A 21,121-nucleotide genomic window follows, 5' to 3' on the forward strand; every position below is an offset into this window, starting at 1 on the left:
CCACTGCTGCTTAAAAAGATCAAAAACTGGGTTTTGATTTAAAAAAAGAAAAAAAAATCATTTGAGGCCAACTTTTATTTTATTTGCTTGGCCTGAAATATTAGTTTGGCCTTTTCAGTTTTGGTTCCAGTGAAATGAATTGATTCATCCTGTATTAGAGGAATTAACTATCGCCCACCACCGAAAAGTGAGATAGAATGTTCTTGCTTGTGTGTGTGTGGGACTTCTTCTTCCTCTGTTAGCATAATATCTCATGAATCACTGATTTCAACTAATTAACTTTTGGAGTCTACCCGATTCAAGATAGCCACCACAACAAACTGACCTTAGAAAACACAAAAATGGCTACAACTCAGTCAATTTTACAGTTCTCAAGCTAAAATTTGGTGCGTTAGTAGCTGAGTGTAACCCCGAACACACACTCCAGGCGCTAAATGGTTGCACAAAATTTTTGCTTAAAATTTGCCATTATCTATAGCTGTCACCTATGCATGTTAGCAATACCACTGGATGGATTTTAACGAAACTTTCAGAAATAAATCATCGGATGTACGTCTACAACTAATGATCTTTTGGAGTCAACTCAATTCAAGATGACCGCCAATATTGATCGAGCACCCGCATGATGCCATTTTCAAGTTTTTACTAATTCGACTCCAAGTCCATCTGTTCTCAACACTTGGCATGAGAGGCAGTGGGAGATATGCTAGCTCTTTAATTTGGTATGATGTTAGGGTAGCTTTTGTTGTTAAAGCCAGCATCACACTTCAAAATGTACTGTAATTTGGCATTTTTTTAACCAAGCATACTATAATAACATGAGTAAAAAAAAATGCTAGCATTCCACGATGACCAATATTTAATAACTTATTGTGATGTTATCAGTGAATTTTCAGCGTGATCAGATATTAGACATTTAATTACACAAATATTTTCTGCTGTTCCCTGCAGTCTTTATGTTATCTGTCGCAGGTTCCCATGAGATTTAATAAACTGTTAAGCTCTTCTTATCTTTCATTTTGTCTTTGATCAGCGTGCAGGTCGTGCTGCTTTTGTTTCGTTTTTTTTCTGTGTTCTGTCTGCTGTCCACACATATTGTTTTTATGTGTGCGTGTGCTGCAAATGGGTGTCGTCTGCATTTTATTTAGCCTATATTTAGATTTTTAAGCCATGTCTGTGTAAGACTGCAGTTGCCCTTCGCTTTTCCTTCATTTTGTGTATCTGAAACGAAGCCCGTACTCCGGTAAACCTTCCATCTTTTTAAAATGCAGAATGGGACAGCTATTGAATATTTTAAGCTAACGATTTACGACATCCCAAAAGTTAAATTTGCACCGTTAAATTGCGCTTCCTCCAACTCGTCGTGACACCTGTGTGTAATTCCAGTGATGTCTTTGACTGAATTGTGTCTGAATGTCTCACCTCAGTTGCAGTAGTGTAAAAAGCGTCTGTTCTGTGCCACAGCAGCAACATGACCTATATTTAGACACATCCCTCTGGTGTCCTGCGGAGCGTCTTAGAGGCTCGTACAAAAAAAAACAACAACAAAAAGAAAATGACAATATTTTCTCTGATCAGCTCTTGCTGGTAACATGTTGGGAGGTGTGATCTCGTTGTATCAGGGTGTTTCAGCCTCTGTACAAGCGAAGTGTTGTTTGCTGCTACATCATGAGCACGCCGAGGGAATGGTGGCTCCAGCTGCAGGAGAGAAAGGGGATTTAGAATTCAAAAGACAGCCCTCAGTGCTTCATTTGTAATCTGATGTGAGTGTCTTTTTTTCTGTCAGCTCATCTTAGAGGCAGAGAAATGCTCTACCTGTTGAGCAGCTAGATGCAACGTGTTCCATTAAAACAAGATTAGAAAACAGGTTGTCTTGATCATGAAGACCTCTGAGCTAATGGAGTGCCTGGCCTCAATCATCAACTCTTGATCTTTTATTTGGTCATGGTTGATTCTTCTTCTGTTTGATGTGTAAAATTATATAAATTCAACTTGCAGAAAACAAAAAGAAAAATCTGAGTTCTATAAGGGGCAAAAAATACTAAGGATTGTATGATACTCTTTCATTTTTTGATTAATTTTTCCCCTGTCTGTCTTTTATTGTACTTTTTGCTGCTATTAACTATTTCAGCACACCATTAAAGAGACAGTGTACATAAACGGAGACATATGCAAAAAGAAACTTTAAAAACTGAATTGTTGTTGTTGTGGTTTCTAGGGCAAAATGGGCCGTCAAATCATTGTTTCTCCAAAGGGCTTTATCTCAGGTCCTCATCGATTCACCAAAATCAGAGTTTTAAAATGGTTCCACTTTGAAAGCCTTTTAAAAAGGTCCTAGTTTTTCCTCATCAAAAACTGTTTGATACATTGTCATCTTTGAGTAGTGTAGGTGGGTCCTTAATTGGTTTGGTCATGCTTACATTTATACCCGTATGGTAACACTGTACTTGTGAATTATTGTTTTTAGCCAGCATTGAGAGTATTGTAATCGACTGAAGGGTTTTATTTTGATATCATCTGTAGCAATGTACTGGTCCCAGTTGTATGACTCATAAGGCATCCCTGTTGAATCTGTAGTCGACCGAGGGTTGCTGTGCCTCTAGTTAAAAGGGAATCTCTGAAAAAGCTCAAAAGATCAAAGTCTGTCATCACCAACAATCCATTCAGAGTTTGTTTGCCTTTGCAGTATTTTTTCTCCTAAGTCTGCAGATGGAATGAAATGGTACCCTGCAGTGTTTGTCATGACTTCCTTTTTGGAAATACTTATTTATTGCCTTCCCTTTGTGCTGCTGCCATTGCCACAAAGGGTGTAAAGAGACACGCATCTCATGAGATGGGACAAGGTCGGATCCTGGGTCCACAAGAATGGGACACGATTTTAGCTATATTTTTTTAAAAAACAAACTTTTGCTACAAACCCAGCTGGCTGGCATTTCTTGCCTGATTTCTCGTGAGTCAATTCAGACCTTAAAACGGTGCTTCAACAATACGTGACCTTCTAACTTCTCATTAAGGCTGTGAGTAACCTTCGAACACATGGGGGGGCCAACTCGTTTACACAAGGAGGCAAAATTAAAACCCTGATCAAGGACTAAACTTTTTTTTCCCCGCAGTTTCTTGAAAGAAAAAAAAATACATTTGCTATGTTTTTTTTAATTTATTTTGACAAAATATTCATAACAGGAGTATCAAATTAACCTTTCTTTATACAGCTTATCAGTCAGAACAAACAGAGTTTAGCGGAATTCTTTTATTTTAAATAGAAGACTTTTAATCTTTTTTTACGTCTTCCCTTTTAATCACCCCTAATTGCCACCATTATGTTATAAAAACTTCAGATAAAGAAATTCATTACCCGAGAATCCTCAATTTTAGAGATAACCTCACTGACCAAAGAAAATTAGGCATCCAGAAGGAATTGTTCCATTTGGACATAATTTGAAGTGATGACTATGTAAATAATTTCATTCAGAAGAAGCTAGGACGTCTAAATTCAGCACCAGAAGGCATTAGAAGTGGCATCCTGAATGGAGCGATAGTGTCGTCAGGTTGTTTCCGGAGTGTCCAGCAGTGAGTTGAAACAGTGAGTGAAGGTCATCGGACACAGAGGATGCCTCGTAGACACTTTAGACAGCATCATCAGCATTTGACAGATTTGATAGGGGATAGATTTGATAGTGGGGTTTCCATGAGCCTGAGTGGATGTACCGTGCAAACACTTGGCATGTAGGTGGTACAGATGTCACAGTGACCTGATGTTGGAACCAGTGAGTACATGAGGGCACTCACACACGTTATGAACGTTTCAGTCAGGTAAGACAGACCACACTAAGGGAGAGTCGTCGTATTGTGCACCCACCTCATGTCTGACTACGACTTAACCATCTGTTTTTAACACCAGAGCAGAGACAGCTGTGTTTGAAGAAGTTTCTGTAACAGGGAAGCATGAACTAATGACGTTTGGTGTTGTATTGTGTTCAGTGATTGCTTTTGTAACGCTAGTTAAGGCTAGGTGTCTGACTACGGCCAAGTATAGAAGTAGGCAGCCAGAAAGGTTCGGCTATGGAGCCCGTGTGTGTAAATAAAGCACCATCAGACAGAAGGTAAATTAAAGTTATTGTATTTAAAGTTATGCTTTTGTATATTTTTTTAGGAGGATATTCAATAATAATAACAATATTTATAATAACAGTGATTTTCTATGAATATAACCAAAAGACACAACAAGGAAAAACAAAACAGCAACAAAACAATAAACCCTGATGACATTCAAGAGATTTTTTTCTATTTTAAGCTCATTCGTGAATCCAGGGTGATTAATGGTCCATGAATCAATAATCTGACTTTTTTTTTTAGTCCATGATCCAATGCAAAAAGTCCAGAATGCAGAATGAGAAAGTAGCTTGGTTCATTTAAGTCCTACCGCAAAGCTGCGGTGATCCGGTAGCTCGCCATCCTGAGATGAAACAGGGGGTGGGAAAAAAACCTGACCTAAACAAGGTCATAAATAAAAAACAAATTAGCGTTCACAATTAAACAGGGTTGAACTGTTATCCAAAATAACTAAACATTCAATAATTACACAGAAATAGCTATACTCCAAAGATCGCGATCAAGTTTACAGATAACATTAAATCATCAAATTAAAGTTACAGATCAAATTAAAGTTACAGATCAAATTAAAGTGCACTTTCAAGTTATATCTAAATTTAATTGACAGAGTCAATTAAACTTAATTGACTTCAGCATTGTTTCAATAAACAATTGTTTTTTTTCTTTTGTTCTTTTGCGCAACTCCAATGATATTAACCAAGCCCAGATTTCCATAGGCCGTCAACAAAATCAATGAAAAGTACTAAACTATCCTAAAAGGACAACTTACAAAAATCAAATGATACGATACAGGTGTATGATAATACATCATCTATTCGGCTACAAAATTAACCAAAAGAGAATGACCTTTTAATTAATAAGACCATTTTTAAATCATTAATACGTAAATTGAGTGGGCGTGTCGCCACCGCATTTCTATTTAAAAACAAAACAAAGTACGTAAAATAAACGACTCACCGTCGAGCGGTAGACAGAAAACACCCAATATTATCCTTCGGCTGTGTTAATAAGGCTCGACCCAGCCGTATCCTTCTATGATTAGAGAAAGACGCTAAGCACAAGCAGCCAGCCACAGCAACAGCAGCAACAGCAATGGAGATCAGAGTTCACCTGTGACCCGGAACTTAAAGAGTGCTGTCAGTTTGACCCGCCAAAATAAAATACGGGTTGATTATTTTGTGCAGGTTACACTTTCAGTTCTGAATTCCCACAGATGATCATCATGCACCTTCCTGTGGGCTCCGGGTCCCTCGATCTTTTATGTTGACAGTACCAAGAGAAGAGGACCAATCCTGCAAATGTTGTGGAGAGACACACCGGTTTTACTGCTGGCATCATAGTGTGGGGAGGCTTAGGGTCTAACATCATGTCACCTGTACTAGAGATTAGTGCAGGGGTGGGCAACCCTAGTCCTCGAGGGCCACTATCCTGCATGCTTTACTTGTTTCCCTGCTCCAGCACACCTGATTTAAGTCAATGGGTGTTTAACAGGCTTCTGCAGAACACAAAAAGGTAATTTAACCATTGAATCAGGTGTGTTGGACCAAGGAAAGAAGTAAAGCTTGCAGGATAGTAGCCCTCGAGGACCAGGATTGCCCACCCCTGGATTAGTGGGCCCTTGATGGCGCAAGATTATATTAGTGACATTCTGCTTCTGCATACCTTACCCCTCCAGAGACTGCATCCTGGTACAGCCTTTCAACAAGACAACACCCATCCACACATGATGATGTAGGTCTATGGACTGTTTGTGACATGTTTAGGTCCTTCCCAAATTGAACATGTGTTAGATCAGCTCAGACATCAACTACAATCCACTGTAAATCTCTACTGGAGATTGAGGACCAGTTCCAACAGCTGTGGACCGACTTGCTCCAGCAGAGAATACAAGAACTGTATGAGTTTGTTCTGCACTGAATCACTGCTTGTTTCTAGGCTTGACTTCGTTCCAAACTCTGCTGACCTTGGAACAGCAGTGTGTCCAACTCCATTAATTATTTTATTGCATATTGTGATCATTTCAGCATAGTCACGACCTTTCAATGTGTACAGTAATATTTATATTATTCAACTCTTTCTTGGAGCTTAATTTTATTTTGTTTTTGTCTGTTAATGTATTTTCTCATTTCTTAACTTTACATATGTTGGTTTAAGTCCCCGGCTGGTGGAGCACAAAAATAAAATATAACTTTTAGGTTTGAACAAATGTCGTCTTGGATATTTGAATTTGGCTTGAGAAAGAGTTGGAGGGTTTTAAACCTTGTTTGGTCTTTCAGGAGGCGGAGGGGTCCTTGCCCTACCTGCTGGTGCTGTGTGGAGATCATGGCATGTCGGAAACCGGCAGCCACGGTGGTTCGTCGGAGCAAGAAGTCAACACACCTTTGGTTCTCATAAGTCCAGCCTTCAAAAGGAAAGGTAAACAGACCACCGTCTCTTAGGAGAAACAGCCAACTTGTCATTAATTAAAATAGACTGGTGGCTTTTTGGTATCTTTTCCAGCTTTTACACCTAATTGATAAAATAACATAAGTAATCATGAATCAACAGCATTAAAAAAAAAAGTTTTTTCCAGGCATTTTTCTATGTGCTCCAAAATAAGATGACATCATCTTTACAGGTTGGAACAGTCGTCTGTGCAAACAGGAGCTCACGAGCAGACACGTGCTTTTCAGTAATGAATGAGGCTGAGCATGAACGTGTGATTGTGATAATGACTTCTTTATCAGTCGGATCTATTTTTAAGATTCTCCGTTCGTGCCTTTCTTTATTTATACTCCGCTTATGCTAATGAATCACTCGCAGCAAAATGGGTAGTTTTGCCAGCACTTTCTGCCTCCTGCAGTGCCAACTAATAACTTAACACTAGGACTTTTTCAATTAAGATTTTATCAGTCACAGTAAGGGCAAGAAGTACATAAATGCCAAATTACGAGTTTTATTCAAGCAAATACGTTCAAAACGATTTGAAAGAATGATTCAGTAATTTCTCCAGATCGACAAAAAGAGCCACTCCCACTCTTGTGCACTTGAACACCTCTTGCAAAACTGTTGACATTTTCCTGCAAGTATTCTGGTCTCTGTTGATGAGGAACGCGACATACGTTTCCAAAATCTCAGGTTGGTGCTGCTAACCCGAGAGCCTGCAGAAACGTTGGGATTGATTTTTGGATTCACGCTGCAAATGTTAAATGCAGAAAAGTACAAGGTCAGTTTAGGAAATCAGGCATTTTATGACAGCGAATCCCAAAATTATCTGTGGAAATACATTTGTGTAAATGTCGTTCACTTTACAACTACAACCAAACAGAACCGATGCTTTTTATGCAGCCTCTCGCTCCTAAAGGAGAGAGATATTTTGACTTCAGCCTAAATCACCTAATTAACCTAATAGTACAGAGAATTGAATTTAGTTTAATTCTTCAAGGTGGAGACTTTCTGTTAGCACCACCTCAGATGTAAACATGTGGAGGTGGAAATGTCTTCCTCTGACTTTGTTAGTTAATGCAATCAGTGGCCTCATTAGTGTAACTGTCTATTTTTGAGAATGAGGGGTCATTAGTAGCGAGCTCATCTGCCTGTTGTTTTCATTAGCACATGCTGCGCTGGATCAGACTACCTGAGCTTCGCTTTTTAATCTCATTGCATCACTCAGAAAACCACATATTGGCAGAGCATTTAATTGACTTTGCCGGGAGCTCCCTGAAAGAAAAGGCCCTTTTATTCAGGCATTTCTGGTAATCTTAGTGTTCATTTCCGTAACTCCCCGCCTCTGTTTTATGCTTTTCACTCAGAGATGTGTTTGAGACATTTTTACTCAGCTCCAAGTTTTTGACTTTTCCTGTCCTTGAACATGGATTGATCTTCATGTCTGACCTAAACTTTTGAATTCAAGGATTTGTGTCATTACCACTAATCTTACCAGCCTTTACAGCAGACAACTTACTGAAGGAAAAAGCTTTATAACATAGTGGAATAAGAGTGGACCCTTAATGAGATTAAAAAAAACATCTTGCATCCAGAAAAAAACTCTGGAAGTGAACAATATTTAAAAATTAACAGCTATTTTGTAACAAAGTATGTGCCAATTCGTAATTTTTTTAATAACACCTTTCACAGATAAAAATCATAAAGTGCTTCAGAATAAAATACAATAAAATCACAAAGATGTACGAAAAGCGATTTTAAAAACAAAAAAACAAAATAAAACTCTCTAACTAAAAGCTTGTCTGAAATAAAAATGTCTTCAGCTGCTTTTTAGAAGAGTAAAAGCTGTCAGTGTCATAAAAACAAGGGGAGTTCGTTTCTCGGGTGACATGCAAATTCTTCGAAAGCACGGCCCCGTCTGGTTTTAAATCTGGTCTGAGGAACCACTACCAGTCTCTGGATTGAAGATCTACACGTCTGTGATGAAGTGTAAGGCTTCACAAACATCCACAGGAGCTTAAAATCCCCGAAAACTAACGCCAGTATTTTAAAATGAAACCTAAACTTAAGCGGCAACTCGTGAAAAGACGTCATGTGAGCTCTTCTGTTTGTTCCAGTTAAGCAGCAGCATTTTCGACCAGCTGAAGATGATCAAGGTCTTTTTTTTTATTACAACAGGTAAAAGTAAACTGCAGTAATCTAAACAGAGGAAATAAAAGCATGACTAAAGGTCTGCAGTTTGTGATTTGACATCAGCCTTCCTAATTTGGAAATGGTTCAAAACAATTTTGAACCAGCTGTTTGAACTGATCTTCGTGTGACATTGATTGGTCAAAAACAGCTCAGTTCCTTGACAGCTGAATTTAAATGGCCAATTTGTTGTTTGAGCAGTGGCGCCATGCTGTCAGGGCCAATGAGCAGACATTCTGTGTCATCACAATTTAGCTGAAGTTAATTATCTTTAATCAAAGAGCAGTACAGCTGGATGTCATCTGCATAAGACTGTTTAGGAGATGTGATTGAATTTATTAATAATATGCCCAAGAGGGAGGATAGCCTGGGTTAACGCACATGACAGATTAGTGGTGTTAAAAACAAAAACAAAAGAGACAAGTTCTTGCAGTGAATTATCTTTAGATATTTTGGAATGTGTCAGAAATGGGTCTACGGCACACTTTACTGCCATTAAAAGCCAAAGATTGATTATTTTTTAAAATGTACATTGTAGAGGGCCATTAAACTGAATGATGTGCCCTAAAAGCAGAGGTTATGTTGGCTTACATATATATATATATGGTAAGCACATGAGTAAGAAGTGTTAACTGTTTTATACCCAAATGCTAATAAACATCAGTCACTGGGTACGAAATGGTAACCAATGGGTATGAATATTGGGTACGATGTGGCGGAAGGTCATACTGTTACACCCATAATTAACAGTAAGAGTCTTAACATTAAGAAACATTTGTTTGCCTTTTAAGCATTTTGAGCAAAGATCTCACAGAAGGCTGCACTTTGAAAACAAATTTCTATGCATACCTTCTCTTGGTTTCTGTACGTTTTTGTCCTCAGGGTGTTTAGGAAGTAAGTGCGTGTTACTGCTGCCTACATCGTCTGTGTTTCTTCCCTGTTTATCAGCAAGCGGCGAGACATTTCATTCCGAATGCAGCTAACGCCACAGGTCTGTAATTTCAAGGGGGCGAGACTTCTTTGGAGCAGAAAAACTCAGAGTTTCCATTACGGCTGCCTTCATGTAACCATAGCAGTCCATTTGGCAACATCCTCAGCTTCAGTAACCTAATGTTTGATTAATGTTTACGACATATCCGTCCACCCGTAACACGCGCTGCCGTGTTGGCTGTGCAGTACAAAGTATTGCTCTGTAGAGGTTTCCGAGCCTTTGATGTAACCGGACAGAAATAATGTCAGTGGTCTGGCTAATAAATTAATTCTTCTCCGCTTGTTAGAGCCAAATGTTGTGTCTGATTTGAATTTGTGGGGTTTAATTATTTGGATCAATTTTTCCCTCGAGAGTTTGAAAACAATCTAATTTACAAAGAGGCCTCTGTCTGCTTTGATCATTAGTGCAACTAAAGGCATAACTTTACCACTTTCGGTGCTAAACAGCCGATTTGAACACGCCCTAATATCCGGCTAGTCTCAGTAAGGATCCCTCTTGTTTGTTTCTAACAGAATGGATAATTCTGTGTTATTTTATTGTGTCCAAATTAGCATTCAGTGTAGGGGGGGTTTATCTCAGTTTTCGCTCGTTGACAAATGTTTTGTTCGTTTAGGAGATTTTCTGCACAAGTTTAATTCATCACTGCAACCTGAAAACTTCAGTCAGACCCAGACAGTTTGGGAAAAGACTCCTACTGTCTGTCTGTATTCTTGGAAGCTCTCCAGGAAATGAAGATCAAAACGCTTGACAGGAGACGAGATTTAAAGGGGACAAAAAAAAAAGTCACTTGATAATGATTACATTTATTTTTTTGTTTTGTTGTTCTATTTGTTCTGACAACCTTCCTCGTGGGTATTAATATAGGAATGATGAGAGGGAAGATTTGTCATCTGTGTTCAGGCTGAGCTTTTTTTAATGTTAGATTTCTTTATTGATGTCGCCCTGAATCGAACCGTCAGTCATGCTCTCTGACTGTTCTGCAACTCAGAAGAAGTTTACGACACTCCTCCGAGCACTTTCTGTTCTTCCTGCGAGCTCAGAAGTCGCTGCAGAGAGAGGCTGCACATCCTGTGATTAGAGCACCATGCACCATTAAATTTATTTTACATCGTCACCGACTTCCAAGTAATTAAAAGCTGTGGGACGTTTCACTCTTAGTGCTTGTGTTATGTTTGTGACTTCAGGAGAAAAGACCTTTTAATTCTTGATAAAAATGATAAGATGCTTGAAACAGAGCAATGCTCTACTAGAGTAAAAACAGCAGTTTTTATTGCCCATCATGATAAAACTGTTTTTTTTTTGTTTTCTTTTTTGTCAGTCAAATGTGATTGAAGTGATGAATTTTGGTTTATAAATTTTTACGTTACCACTTACCATGACTGATATATGTAACAAAATCTTACATTTGGGAAGATTTTCCTGGTAATGTGCCTGATGCTGCAGCTTATTTTAAAACATATTCTTGTTCTTCAGGCTGCAATAACTTGAGTAGTCTGTTACATTTACGGTGAGTTTCAAGAGTATTCACCCCACTTGGTATTTCTTCTATTTTGTTGCCCTACAACCTGGAATCTTCATGAATTTTAAATTGGATTTATATCTGATGGAGCTTCACAAAATACTTAAGATAGTTAAATGCAGGAGGTAGACTTTAAGTTTTAAGTAATTCTAAAATAATCAAACTGAAAAGTCGAGTATGCATGCTGTATGTACTGAGCCTCCCCAGTCATTTGTAGAGCCACCTGCACAGCAGTTCCAGCAATAAGTGTCTTCAGGTTCGTCTCCATGATCTCGATTCTTCTTACCACTGGAGTTTTAGTCCTTTATTTGTGGCCGAACCCCCTTCAGGTTGGATGGGTGCTGCCTGTGTCAACCAATCTTTGAGTCAGTTAAGAGTTTCTCAGTTGGATTGAGGTCTGAGCTTTGACCGGGCTGTTTGTTCTTAAACAGCTGGAGTGTTGCTTCAGCGGTGTGTTTAGGGTCATTGTCCTGCTGGAAGGTGAACCTCCATCTCAGTCTCAAATCTCTGGAAGACTCCAACAGTTTTACCTCAAGAACCTTTTTCTTTTTTTTTTTGATCCATCCATTTGTCTTTCCTCGACTCTGTGCAGTTTTTTTTTTGCCAATTCCAAATGGTCTGCCTTAATTTTTTTCAATTCAGTCCAGTTTATTTGTGTTGCACCAGTTCAATTGAAGTCATCTCAGATCACTGAAACAAAATAACAAGTTCAAATCATAATTCCAAATTTGGTTTGTGGTTTAATACATTTCTTTAATCGGTGTCTTTCTCCTGCCTACGCTTCGAAGCAGCCTGGCTCTGTGCAGCTTATAGTGGTGATATGAACAGAGCTGCCCAACTCCATCAGTGTTATTTTTGGCCTGCTGGATGTTTCTCTGATTAATGCCCTTCTTGCCCAGTCCGTGAGTTTCAGGGAACGATTCCCTACTGGCAAGTTTCCATGTTCCAGTAATGGATTGAATAGACCTCTATAGGATGTTTTAGGGTTATGGCATATTCTTTTAGAACCCAACCCTGATCCGTTCTTCTCCACAACTTTGTCTTCCTTGGTCTTCATGCTGTCTCTTTCTTGGCAGTAGCTCTTACTACTTAAAGGTGTTGCACTGGTGTTTTCATCAGAACAGGTGTATGTATACTGAGACCATTTGACACTTAATTTCCCACATGTGGATCTACAGCAGGGGTGGGCAATCCTGGTCCTCGAGGGCCACCATCCTGCATGTTTTCCTTGTTTCCCTGCTCCAACACACCTGATTCAGAGGTTAAATCACCTCTTCATGTTCTGCAGAAGCCTGTTAATCACCCATTGATTCAAATCAGGTGTGTTGGAGCAGAGAAACAAGTAAAACATGGAGGATAGTGGCCCTTGAGGACCAGGATTGGCCACCTCTGATCTACAGTGATGTGGAGTCTAAAGGTCATGGTTGGTCTTCAGAGGGGGTGAATACATATTCATGCTCCACTCAGTTTTATGTATTTAGAATAATTTACCCCACCCACACACCCTTCCCATTTAACTTCATTAATCTGTAGCATTTTGTGGAGGTTCATTGTTTATAATCAAATTTAGAAGCCAGTGAAATTCCAGGTTTTAAGGCAACAAAATAGAATACTTTGCAACCAACTTTAGGTTCAACAGTGTCGGTAAAAACTACGTTACAGTGCTGGGCAGAGCGATAATTGCAAAGCAAACATAGCGCCATCATATGACAGGAAAAGGAAATGCTCTGCAGCTAACAGAGGTGAACTAAGATTTACCGTTGTGCTTCTTGTGCGTTTGTTCTTTTTCACTCCAGCGGGCATGGAGAAGCCTGGAGTGGTGGAGCAGGTTGACCTGACTCCAACACTGGCCCTGGGACTCGGGCTCCCCATTTCCCAGAACAGCGTAGGCCGTGTCATCCCGGGCGTGTTGGAGGAAAGCTCGCTCCGAGACCAGCTGCGCTTCCTGCATCTCAATGGCCACCAGCTCAGCTGCCTGCTCAAAGACGGCGTGCCCAACTACGAAAAAGGTGGGTGAATAATTCACAGGGCTCCCTCTGCTGATTGAAAGCCAAGAACCTTGTCTGACAGGTAGTCTCATTATTATGCTCCACTGTTTCTAGACTCGTGATTGAGGCAGACACAACTTTTTACATTCACACAATGATGAGGTTATTGCAAATGATGTTCGGCTCTGTTAACTCAGAAACAAAATGTGGTGCTTTGTTTGCTTACCTGGTGACATTCAGATTTTTGATAGAAAGGTTTCCTCTTAACAAAGAATCATCCAGTTTTTTACCTGATGTCAATCAAAACCCTTTTTTTTTTTGAGCTATCAACTACACTGTCAGTTCATATTACTGCACCACAGCCTTCACCAAAATGTTGGCGTTGATTTACACATTATTTCTGACATATGGAAAATCAGCTTCATTACCTGATGATCATATTAAACTTATTATCAGACGGCAATCATGTAATTGTGTGTGTTTGTCTAAAGTCAGCCCAACTCAAGACAGCTGCCATAGCAAATTAACCTTAACAAACACACAAATGGTTGGAACTCTGTTTTACAACTACGGATGTGAATTTTAGTGTGGTAGTAGCTGAGAGTCATCCTCAACACATACTCCAAGAGCTAACAGATCACACAATATCTTTCTTTAAAACTTTGATATGTAAGGCGGCTGGTGATAGGCATTCCTTTAAGGAATGCTAGTTTTATTAAAAATGAGATGACATGTACATGAAAAGCAGGATGAGGATTTTTATTTCCTTAAAAAAATTCTGCAGCTCCATTTGTGATAATTCTAAGCTCTGGTTTTCCAGACTGCTCTCTTCTGACAACAACAGTCCTGATTTCATCAGGTTTTCTAAACACAGATGTGATTCAAAACTAAAACAAAACAAATCATAACAAAAAAAAAAAAAAAATATATATATATATATATATATATATATATATATATATATATATCAATCACCATTAGGTGAAAGTAATAATAAAAACTGACACTGACTGGGTCTCTTAGTGAAAGTCAAATGCAGCTCAGCAGATTTTTCTAGTGGCAGATGTTAACCACAGTTGGCACATTCTTACATCATAGGACAAATATAATTATTTATTATAAAACCTTTATGACTCTAAGCTGTTGTGGGAAAATCCCTAATGTTACAGACATAACAAATTATTATTTTTTTAACAATTGGTGTTTACTTTAAATGCATTTAATATCTTTAAAAGCATAGTAACTCACTGGGCTACAACTAGTTGGGGACTCAATGACTCAAAATTGCGAGCAAATAGGTGGATTTTTTTTTATTTGCCGTCTCACTGAATTCCAAGTGTTTCAACCTTGGAACGACCAGTGAGCTGGGTTTTGAATAGCCAGTTTTTGAAAATCATAGCCTGCTTTAATGTTCACAGCTTGAAAAACTGCATTCTTGGTGTTTTGGTTGCTCACCTCTGCCCACATCGACCTGCCTCGGTTCACTTCATACCCATCTTGGCAGCTGCCTCCATTATTATGTATCACTGACATGTTTTCTGTCAGATGAGAGCATGTACAGGTGTCAAAACACAGCTCTAGCTCTCCTGAGACTGGTTGGAGATGCCCATGACACACTTCAAATGGGTTGGAGACGTCCGCGACAACTCTGGCTGTTTTGAAAGCAAATCTGTTGCACAAATATTTTGAACTTCTTAAAAACCTCTGTGACGGGACTGCATGCCTTTCCAACTCATGCAAGAAAACTGAAAACCACTGTGAACTTTGCAAAGAATTCTGGAGGCTCCCTCTCGAATGCCAGTCACCGACCAATGAGATGCTACCTTTAGGAAAGAAAGGTTGTATAAATTTAAGATGATGAACTTTTAAGTCAAAGTGAAAGCATTAAAGTCACTTCTTTGCATGTTTAAGGCTGCATTCCCACCTGATAGTCCAGTAGACTCGGTTCGATTGGGGACCAAAATGTCAACATTTGTTCCATTTTCAGCTGCTGTGGTTCTCATTCACGCTGCACTGAGTCAATGGGATAAACCCTTAAAACGACCTGTTCCCCTCCTCGCCTGAAGGTGGCGCTGCACCAAGAACTACTGAAGGAAACAACACGAAAACCATCTGAAGACACTGAGCGCAACTTCCTTCTTCTGGAAAAGGAAACAGAAATGGAGTGGCGTCAAATTTGAGCGGTTTTAGGATTTCTTCTGTCTGCGTCTGACCACGAGTCATTTCTACCTCTAGTGGTAGAAACAAAGCTCTGATCATTTCAGTAGCTCATAAATTCTGTTGACAGACACCATAACAAATGTTCAGGAATATTTTTGTTGGATTTAGTTGAGTTATTTGTTGAATGTATGTCTTATAACTTTGACTAAAGGCATGTAAACAGTATACTCCTCTTTACATGATAACGTTTAGAAAGTGACCGATACGTAGAAAAGGACTCTCAAATCTGGGGTCATGTGATTAAGTGAAGGAAAAAAACATGCAGTCCAAATTTTTTTTTTTTTTTTACTTTAATCCTTGATTTTAGTTGGTACTGATGTGGCATGGAAAACTACCGCATGCAAAAAACTGAAAATATTCTAAAACAAAAGGATTTTCCTTCTAGGAGAAAGACCATTTCAACACCAGCAGTAATTTTCTTAAGCAAACCTGTCTCAAACTCATTTCCTTATGTACATGAATGAATTACTTCTCTAGCCCGAAGGCGACACGCAGAAGATTTAAAGTTTGTTGTCTGTTCTTGAACATTAATGCGTTCCCTGTCTTTGTGGAAACACATTTACATATCTTCACATGGTTCTGGCCCCTTCTTATAGTTTGGGGTCACACTGTTTGTCAGAGTTATCCGTCTTTGAGCCCTTTCTCCAGCTCTCCTTGCCGTCTCCCTCTTGTCCTGTCTGTTGTTGTCCTTCACCCTCAAATATTCAGTACGCCAAAGCCAGCTGTTGTTGTTGCTTGCTTTGTCAGAAGTCGTTTGTTTTACTTGAAATATTCAAAAAGGAAAGACGCAGAGAAAAAGGAGATCAATTCGTCCATGGCTGTTTGAGGTTAGGCAGTGAGTTTGGACTTGTATTTACATTCTGTGTCTTTAAAGTTCTCAAAGATGACTTCTTTTGAAAAGTATTGCTGGATTTAAACAAATCGAAAAGAAATTCTTACCATTAAAGCACCGATTTTAGTCTTTTTTGTATGCCTGTTCTAAGATGGGAAATATTAATATATGACACCGTCTGTCCTTGGACTTTTTTTGTACGAGCTCTAAATTGTTAACTCTTTAACTCAGAAATGTCATTTGCACAGCTGGACACCTCATGGGTCAAGGATGATCTGTATTGATTTCAAGGTCATGAGGTCAAAGACTAAGGTCACAGTTAAATCCCCGTTGTGAAAATCTTGTCCGAGCTCTAACTCTGCAGCTCTGTAATGTAAGATTGTCAGACTGCACTGCTGGACTCCTCATGGGTCAAGGATAACCCCTATTGATTTCAAGGTCACATGTGACCCCTCTGTGAAAAGCTCATCCGTGCTCCAACTCTAGTCACATGTATTCAGGATTGTTGTTTGAGGGAATTCATGCTTTGGATTTTGATTACTCTGATCATTTTCTGACAAGTGTGTTTTGTGCCGTTAGCAGTACTCTTGTTCAAAATTGCTGGTTTTGAAGATAAATAAATGTAATAAGTCAGTGGTTCTAGAACTTTTCACAAGGAGACTAAGATTTCAAGTACCACCATTAGGACAGAAGCTTATAAACAGTATTTAAGCTGCAGTGCCTTGGTGGTCAGTGCCGCGGTCTTGTAATCCTGAGGTTGCAGGTTCGAGCAGGAAGGGCATCCGGCGTAAAACAATTGCCACATTTTGAGTTTGCTCAGGTTTGAGCGAGTTTGCTCACTGTGGCAACACCTGAAAAAGGGAGCAGCTGAAAGAACTTACTTACTATCTGAAAATTAAGTGGCCAAGCCTTTAACACTAACTCTGGGATTAGAGTTAGGGGTCTGGTCATCTTTAACCGCATTCTTCACTTGGTTGAAGGGTGCTGTTTAAGAAGTGCAAGTTCCATTCATTCATTTCTGAGAACAGCACACAGATCATATATATTTAGGTTTCTGACCAGAACCTTAAAGTTGAAACTGCAGCAGAACCAACCTTCCATGCAGGCTGGCTCTAGTACAACTTTTGTAAACAAACAGAACATTGTCCTTGGTAAAATAATAAAAGAGCACACCTCTGATCATTTGTTTCAGAGGTTGACTCATGTTGAATCACATCGCTCTTACTTTGCTGCTTTATGTTCAGTTTTGTTTTTGCTGTAATTATTTGTTTGCTGCTTAATAGCCCCACATCACTAGTGCTCAGACTCTGGTTCCAAAAAATAAAACATGGCAGCACCCATAAACTGGGTCCTGCTGGCTTCAACTCCCGGCGGTGAGAGAAGGCAAGAAGCCACTTGGTCTACTATTATGATATACAGCATATATAGCCTTATACACTGCAGTCTTGGCTTTTCCTATGCTCCACGACAAATTAATACAAATTTGAGATATCTTGTATCAGATTTCCTCACTTCTTTTGCACCTTTTGTTGCTAGAAAGTCCTCTTGAGACTTCATTTGTATTGCTGAAACAGCCAGTAGCACATTCATTAACCATCATCCAGTCCAGTTTCCACAGGGGGTTCTCAAATATTCTCCCCTCCATTTTTGTTTCAAGTCGTCTTCATTTGGAAACGTGATCGTAATATTTTTGTACTCATCTTTTTTTCTGTTTTTTAACTTCACATCACAGTTTGGCTTATGATGGTTAATGTGTTTGTTATTCAACTTAGAAATGGGTGATATCAAAATTTCATCCGAGTACCAGTAGTAGGATACAGAGTACCACCTGAGGCACTTTTACCACAGTTTGAAAACCATGCAATTAAATAACTAGTAAGAATGAAACCTAAGAAGGCTATACATCAGTCAGTTGTACTTTTAATTCCCACGTGTTAGACAGTGAAAGTCCTCTTTAAACCCTATGATCTGTTAGGTTATTCGAAGTTTCAGTGTTTTTCACTGAACTGTTTTTTTTTTTTTGTTGTCGTTTTTTTTTTTTTTCTATTTTGTCCTCCATAATCTTTTGCCAACCAGCAGGTTTATACAACACTTTAGCCAAAACTTAACCATTTAAAGAACTTTAAATGGCCTTACTGTATTTACTGCCAGCTATCATTCAGCACATTGTAAATTAAGGACATGATGGTCTTACTGGTGACAGTAGGGCCACAGTCTTATCAAGGCCACTGTGAGCATGCCTTTTAATGAAGTGGATTTGTTTAACTTGAAATAATTATTCATCTTGAGAAATCGAATCTATAGACCCACACACGTCTGTTTTTTCACTTGTCAGGTTGATGCTTGTTGTGGATTAGGGGTCAACAACAAAATTTGCTCAAGGGCCAGAATTTTTCTAATGTTTGTAATGAAACCAAGTGAACACTGGTCTTCATAGTCATCTTTCTGGTAAATATGAACAGTCTGTTTTATTTATTTACATTTCTCCCATAAATGGGTGGCATTTGTCGTATTGTTTTTTCCCAAACGTGTTAGCTAATGTTCCACTATTTCTTTTTTCATTGAGGAGTTTTAGTTGTGACTTCATCTGTGAATCACTGTACTTAAACTGCATTTATGTGGAAAAATAATAACATTAAAATATTACAATAAATATAACATGGACATTTTTGACCTAGACATCATTATTGCCTAATGGAAAGCAACGAAAGCAGTATATTTAAGAGGCAGGGTTTACTTTCATTTAAGGATAGTTACATTAGACACAAACATAGAGAGAAATTATTAACATTTACCACAACTGCAATTCCTCCTGATCCAGCTGTAAAACAGCCTCACAGTAAACTTTATCACAGGAAGTAAGGATTGGCAAGAAAATAAGCTTACCAGTAAAGAGCTTGTGCAGTGATGACATCAAGAATTTCTTCTTCTACGTTGGACGACAGAAGATTTTGTACAGCTCCGTGTATTTCTCATAGCATGAACAAACACAGGTGGTTGTATTGATGTTGTTTCCAGGCAAATATCATTATGGAGCGACCAGATACTTTGGGGCGACGTTCTAAATGCACACAACATTTGAAAGGAAACGCTACGCTTTGACACGTGTGTTTGTAGGTGTAAAAGACCCAAACAGGAATTGCCAGGTGATAATACACAGCAATGTAGCTGCAAGCAACTCTTCTGTGTGTCGAAATGCATGCAGCTGTCATTATATTTTCTGTCATTGTTCTTAATGCTCAAGCTGCCTGTGCCTGATCAGAAATAAAACAATACTCACTGTAACTTTGGAGCTTGTTTGCTACATTGAACTTATTGAAAAACATTCAACTAAAATCTGTCTCTCTACGCATGGATGAATTTCTAGACTTTGCATTTTCAGACCTTTAGAACTATTTATTGCACAAACTACCAAATTATTTAAAAAAGGAAGTGAAAGAGTAGCAAGCACATGGGGAACATAACCAGTGGACCCAGCGATAGCGATGTCCAACATGCATGTCTGTGTAGACGATGCCAGTCAAGATTCTTGTCTTTGTCGTAGCTAAGATGTGCCAGGTGCGTGGTCATACTAGGGTTGTGGTAAATGTACAATCTTTCTTTTAGAATGTGTATTTTTTGGTTCATTCAGGCTAAAAATCTCTTGAGTTAGATCTAACAACTAAAAAAGCTCTCTGTCCAAACATGGATCACATGATTCTTAAATGCCGGCTAAATGGGCTCTAAACCTGACCCTGGACTTAAAGCTTCACACTTTGGAGCTTCTCAAGCCAAAACACATAAGCAGTGTCTGACCTCTACCTTAAATTATGTCTTCATTATTTTTTCAGTTATATGCCATTGCATCCAGCAATATTTTTCAACATTGCTCCTGTTTCAAGATTGCCTGCTTCTGAAAAAAAAATTAAAAATTTATTTTTATTTTTATGTTTTTATGTTTACTCACTACCTGCTTGGACATCTGGGTTCCTATAGCACCTCCTCTTCTGTGCTTTAATTTTTTTTTTGACAGTTCTTCCTTTCCTGTTTAGTTGTAGCGCTGCTTCATATCAAAAGTATAAAAATTATTAGTGGCTGCTCTGGTGAGAAATCATGTTTAAGCAGTGTGTGCAAAGAATTAATGATAAGCTTGTATTTTAAAGCTGTTGAAAAGAACAAACATTAGATTGTAATCCATGCTAAAGTCATACAAGCAGAGATCTGTGTCGTCAGCGCATTTCAGCACGACACGTGCTTCGTTTTAGTGACATCATTTTGATGCATTTCCAATGGCGCACCGCAGGAAAACTGCTGTGTTTTCTTCTTCAAAACTCCTCGACTAACGAGTTAAAGTGCCCTGGTGCACTGAACAGTGGGTTTTCTTGCTGCTACTACATATGCCATTGTTTGAGTTGGACCTGATCACGTGCTGTGAGTGATAACTGAGTTAAACTGGGTTTGATTTAATAATGAAATACTTTGCGGGCCACATGGAATATACTCACGGGCCCTCCGCTGCCTGCTGGCCATCAGTTGGTGATCACTGCTGTAGACAGAGATGTAACAGTTTGTTGATATGCACGTCTTATGTCCAAATGCAAATATTCAGTCTGCTGCCTTCAGCAAAGAGCTAATGTGCTGAACAGACACAAACTGTAGCAAGGAGCCAATGTTGGGTTTTTAAAACTTGATACAAAGAACTTTGTGTCACATTAAAAAGAAAAAAAAAATCCTGCTGCTCTGGCAGCATATTTTCCACTCTATTTTGGTCCCTGGTTTCCATAGTGATGGGATGAAATGGAAATAAATTCAGTGGACCTACATTTTGATGTGTTTTTTTCTGAATCAGTCCACTTGGGTATGAA

At 38.9% G+C, this 21,121-nt stretch overlaps 1 protein-coding gene across 1 annotated transcript in view; it reads left to right on the forward strand.

Annotated features, from left to right (window-relative positions):
- The window catches only part of pigg (phosphatidylinositol glycan anchor biosynthesis class G), a 113,139-nt gene that overhangs the window by 31,873 nt on the left and 60,145 nt on the right, over positions 1 to 21,121 (forward strand). The window contains exons 5-6 of the mRNA XM_017437705.3: positions 6,390 to 6,528; positions 13,034 to 13,246. Coding sequence (XP_017293194.1) covers positions 6,390 to 6,528; positions 13,034 to 13,246 — 352 coding nt within the window. The remainder of the gene's footprint in view (positions 1 to 6,389; positions 6,529 to 13,033; positions 13,247 to 21,121) is intronic.

The sequence above is a fragment of the Kryptolebias marmoratus genome, linkage group LG9 (genome assembly GCF_001649575.2).
Source record: "Kryptolebias marmoratus isolate JLee-2015 linkage group LG9, ASM164957v2, whole genome shotgun sequence".
In the NCBI taxonomy this organism is placed as follows: Eukaryota; Metazoa; Chordata; class Actinopteri; order Cyprinodontiformes; family Rivulidae; genus Kryptolebias; species Kryptolebias marmoratus.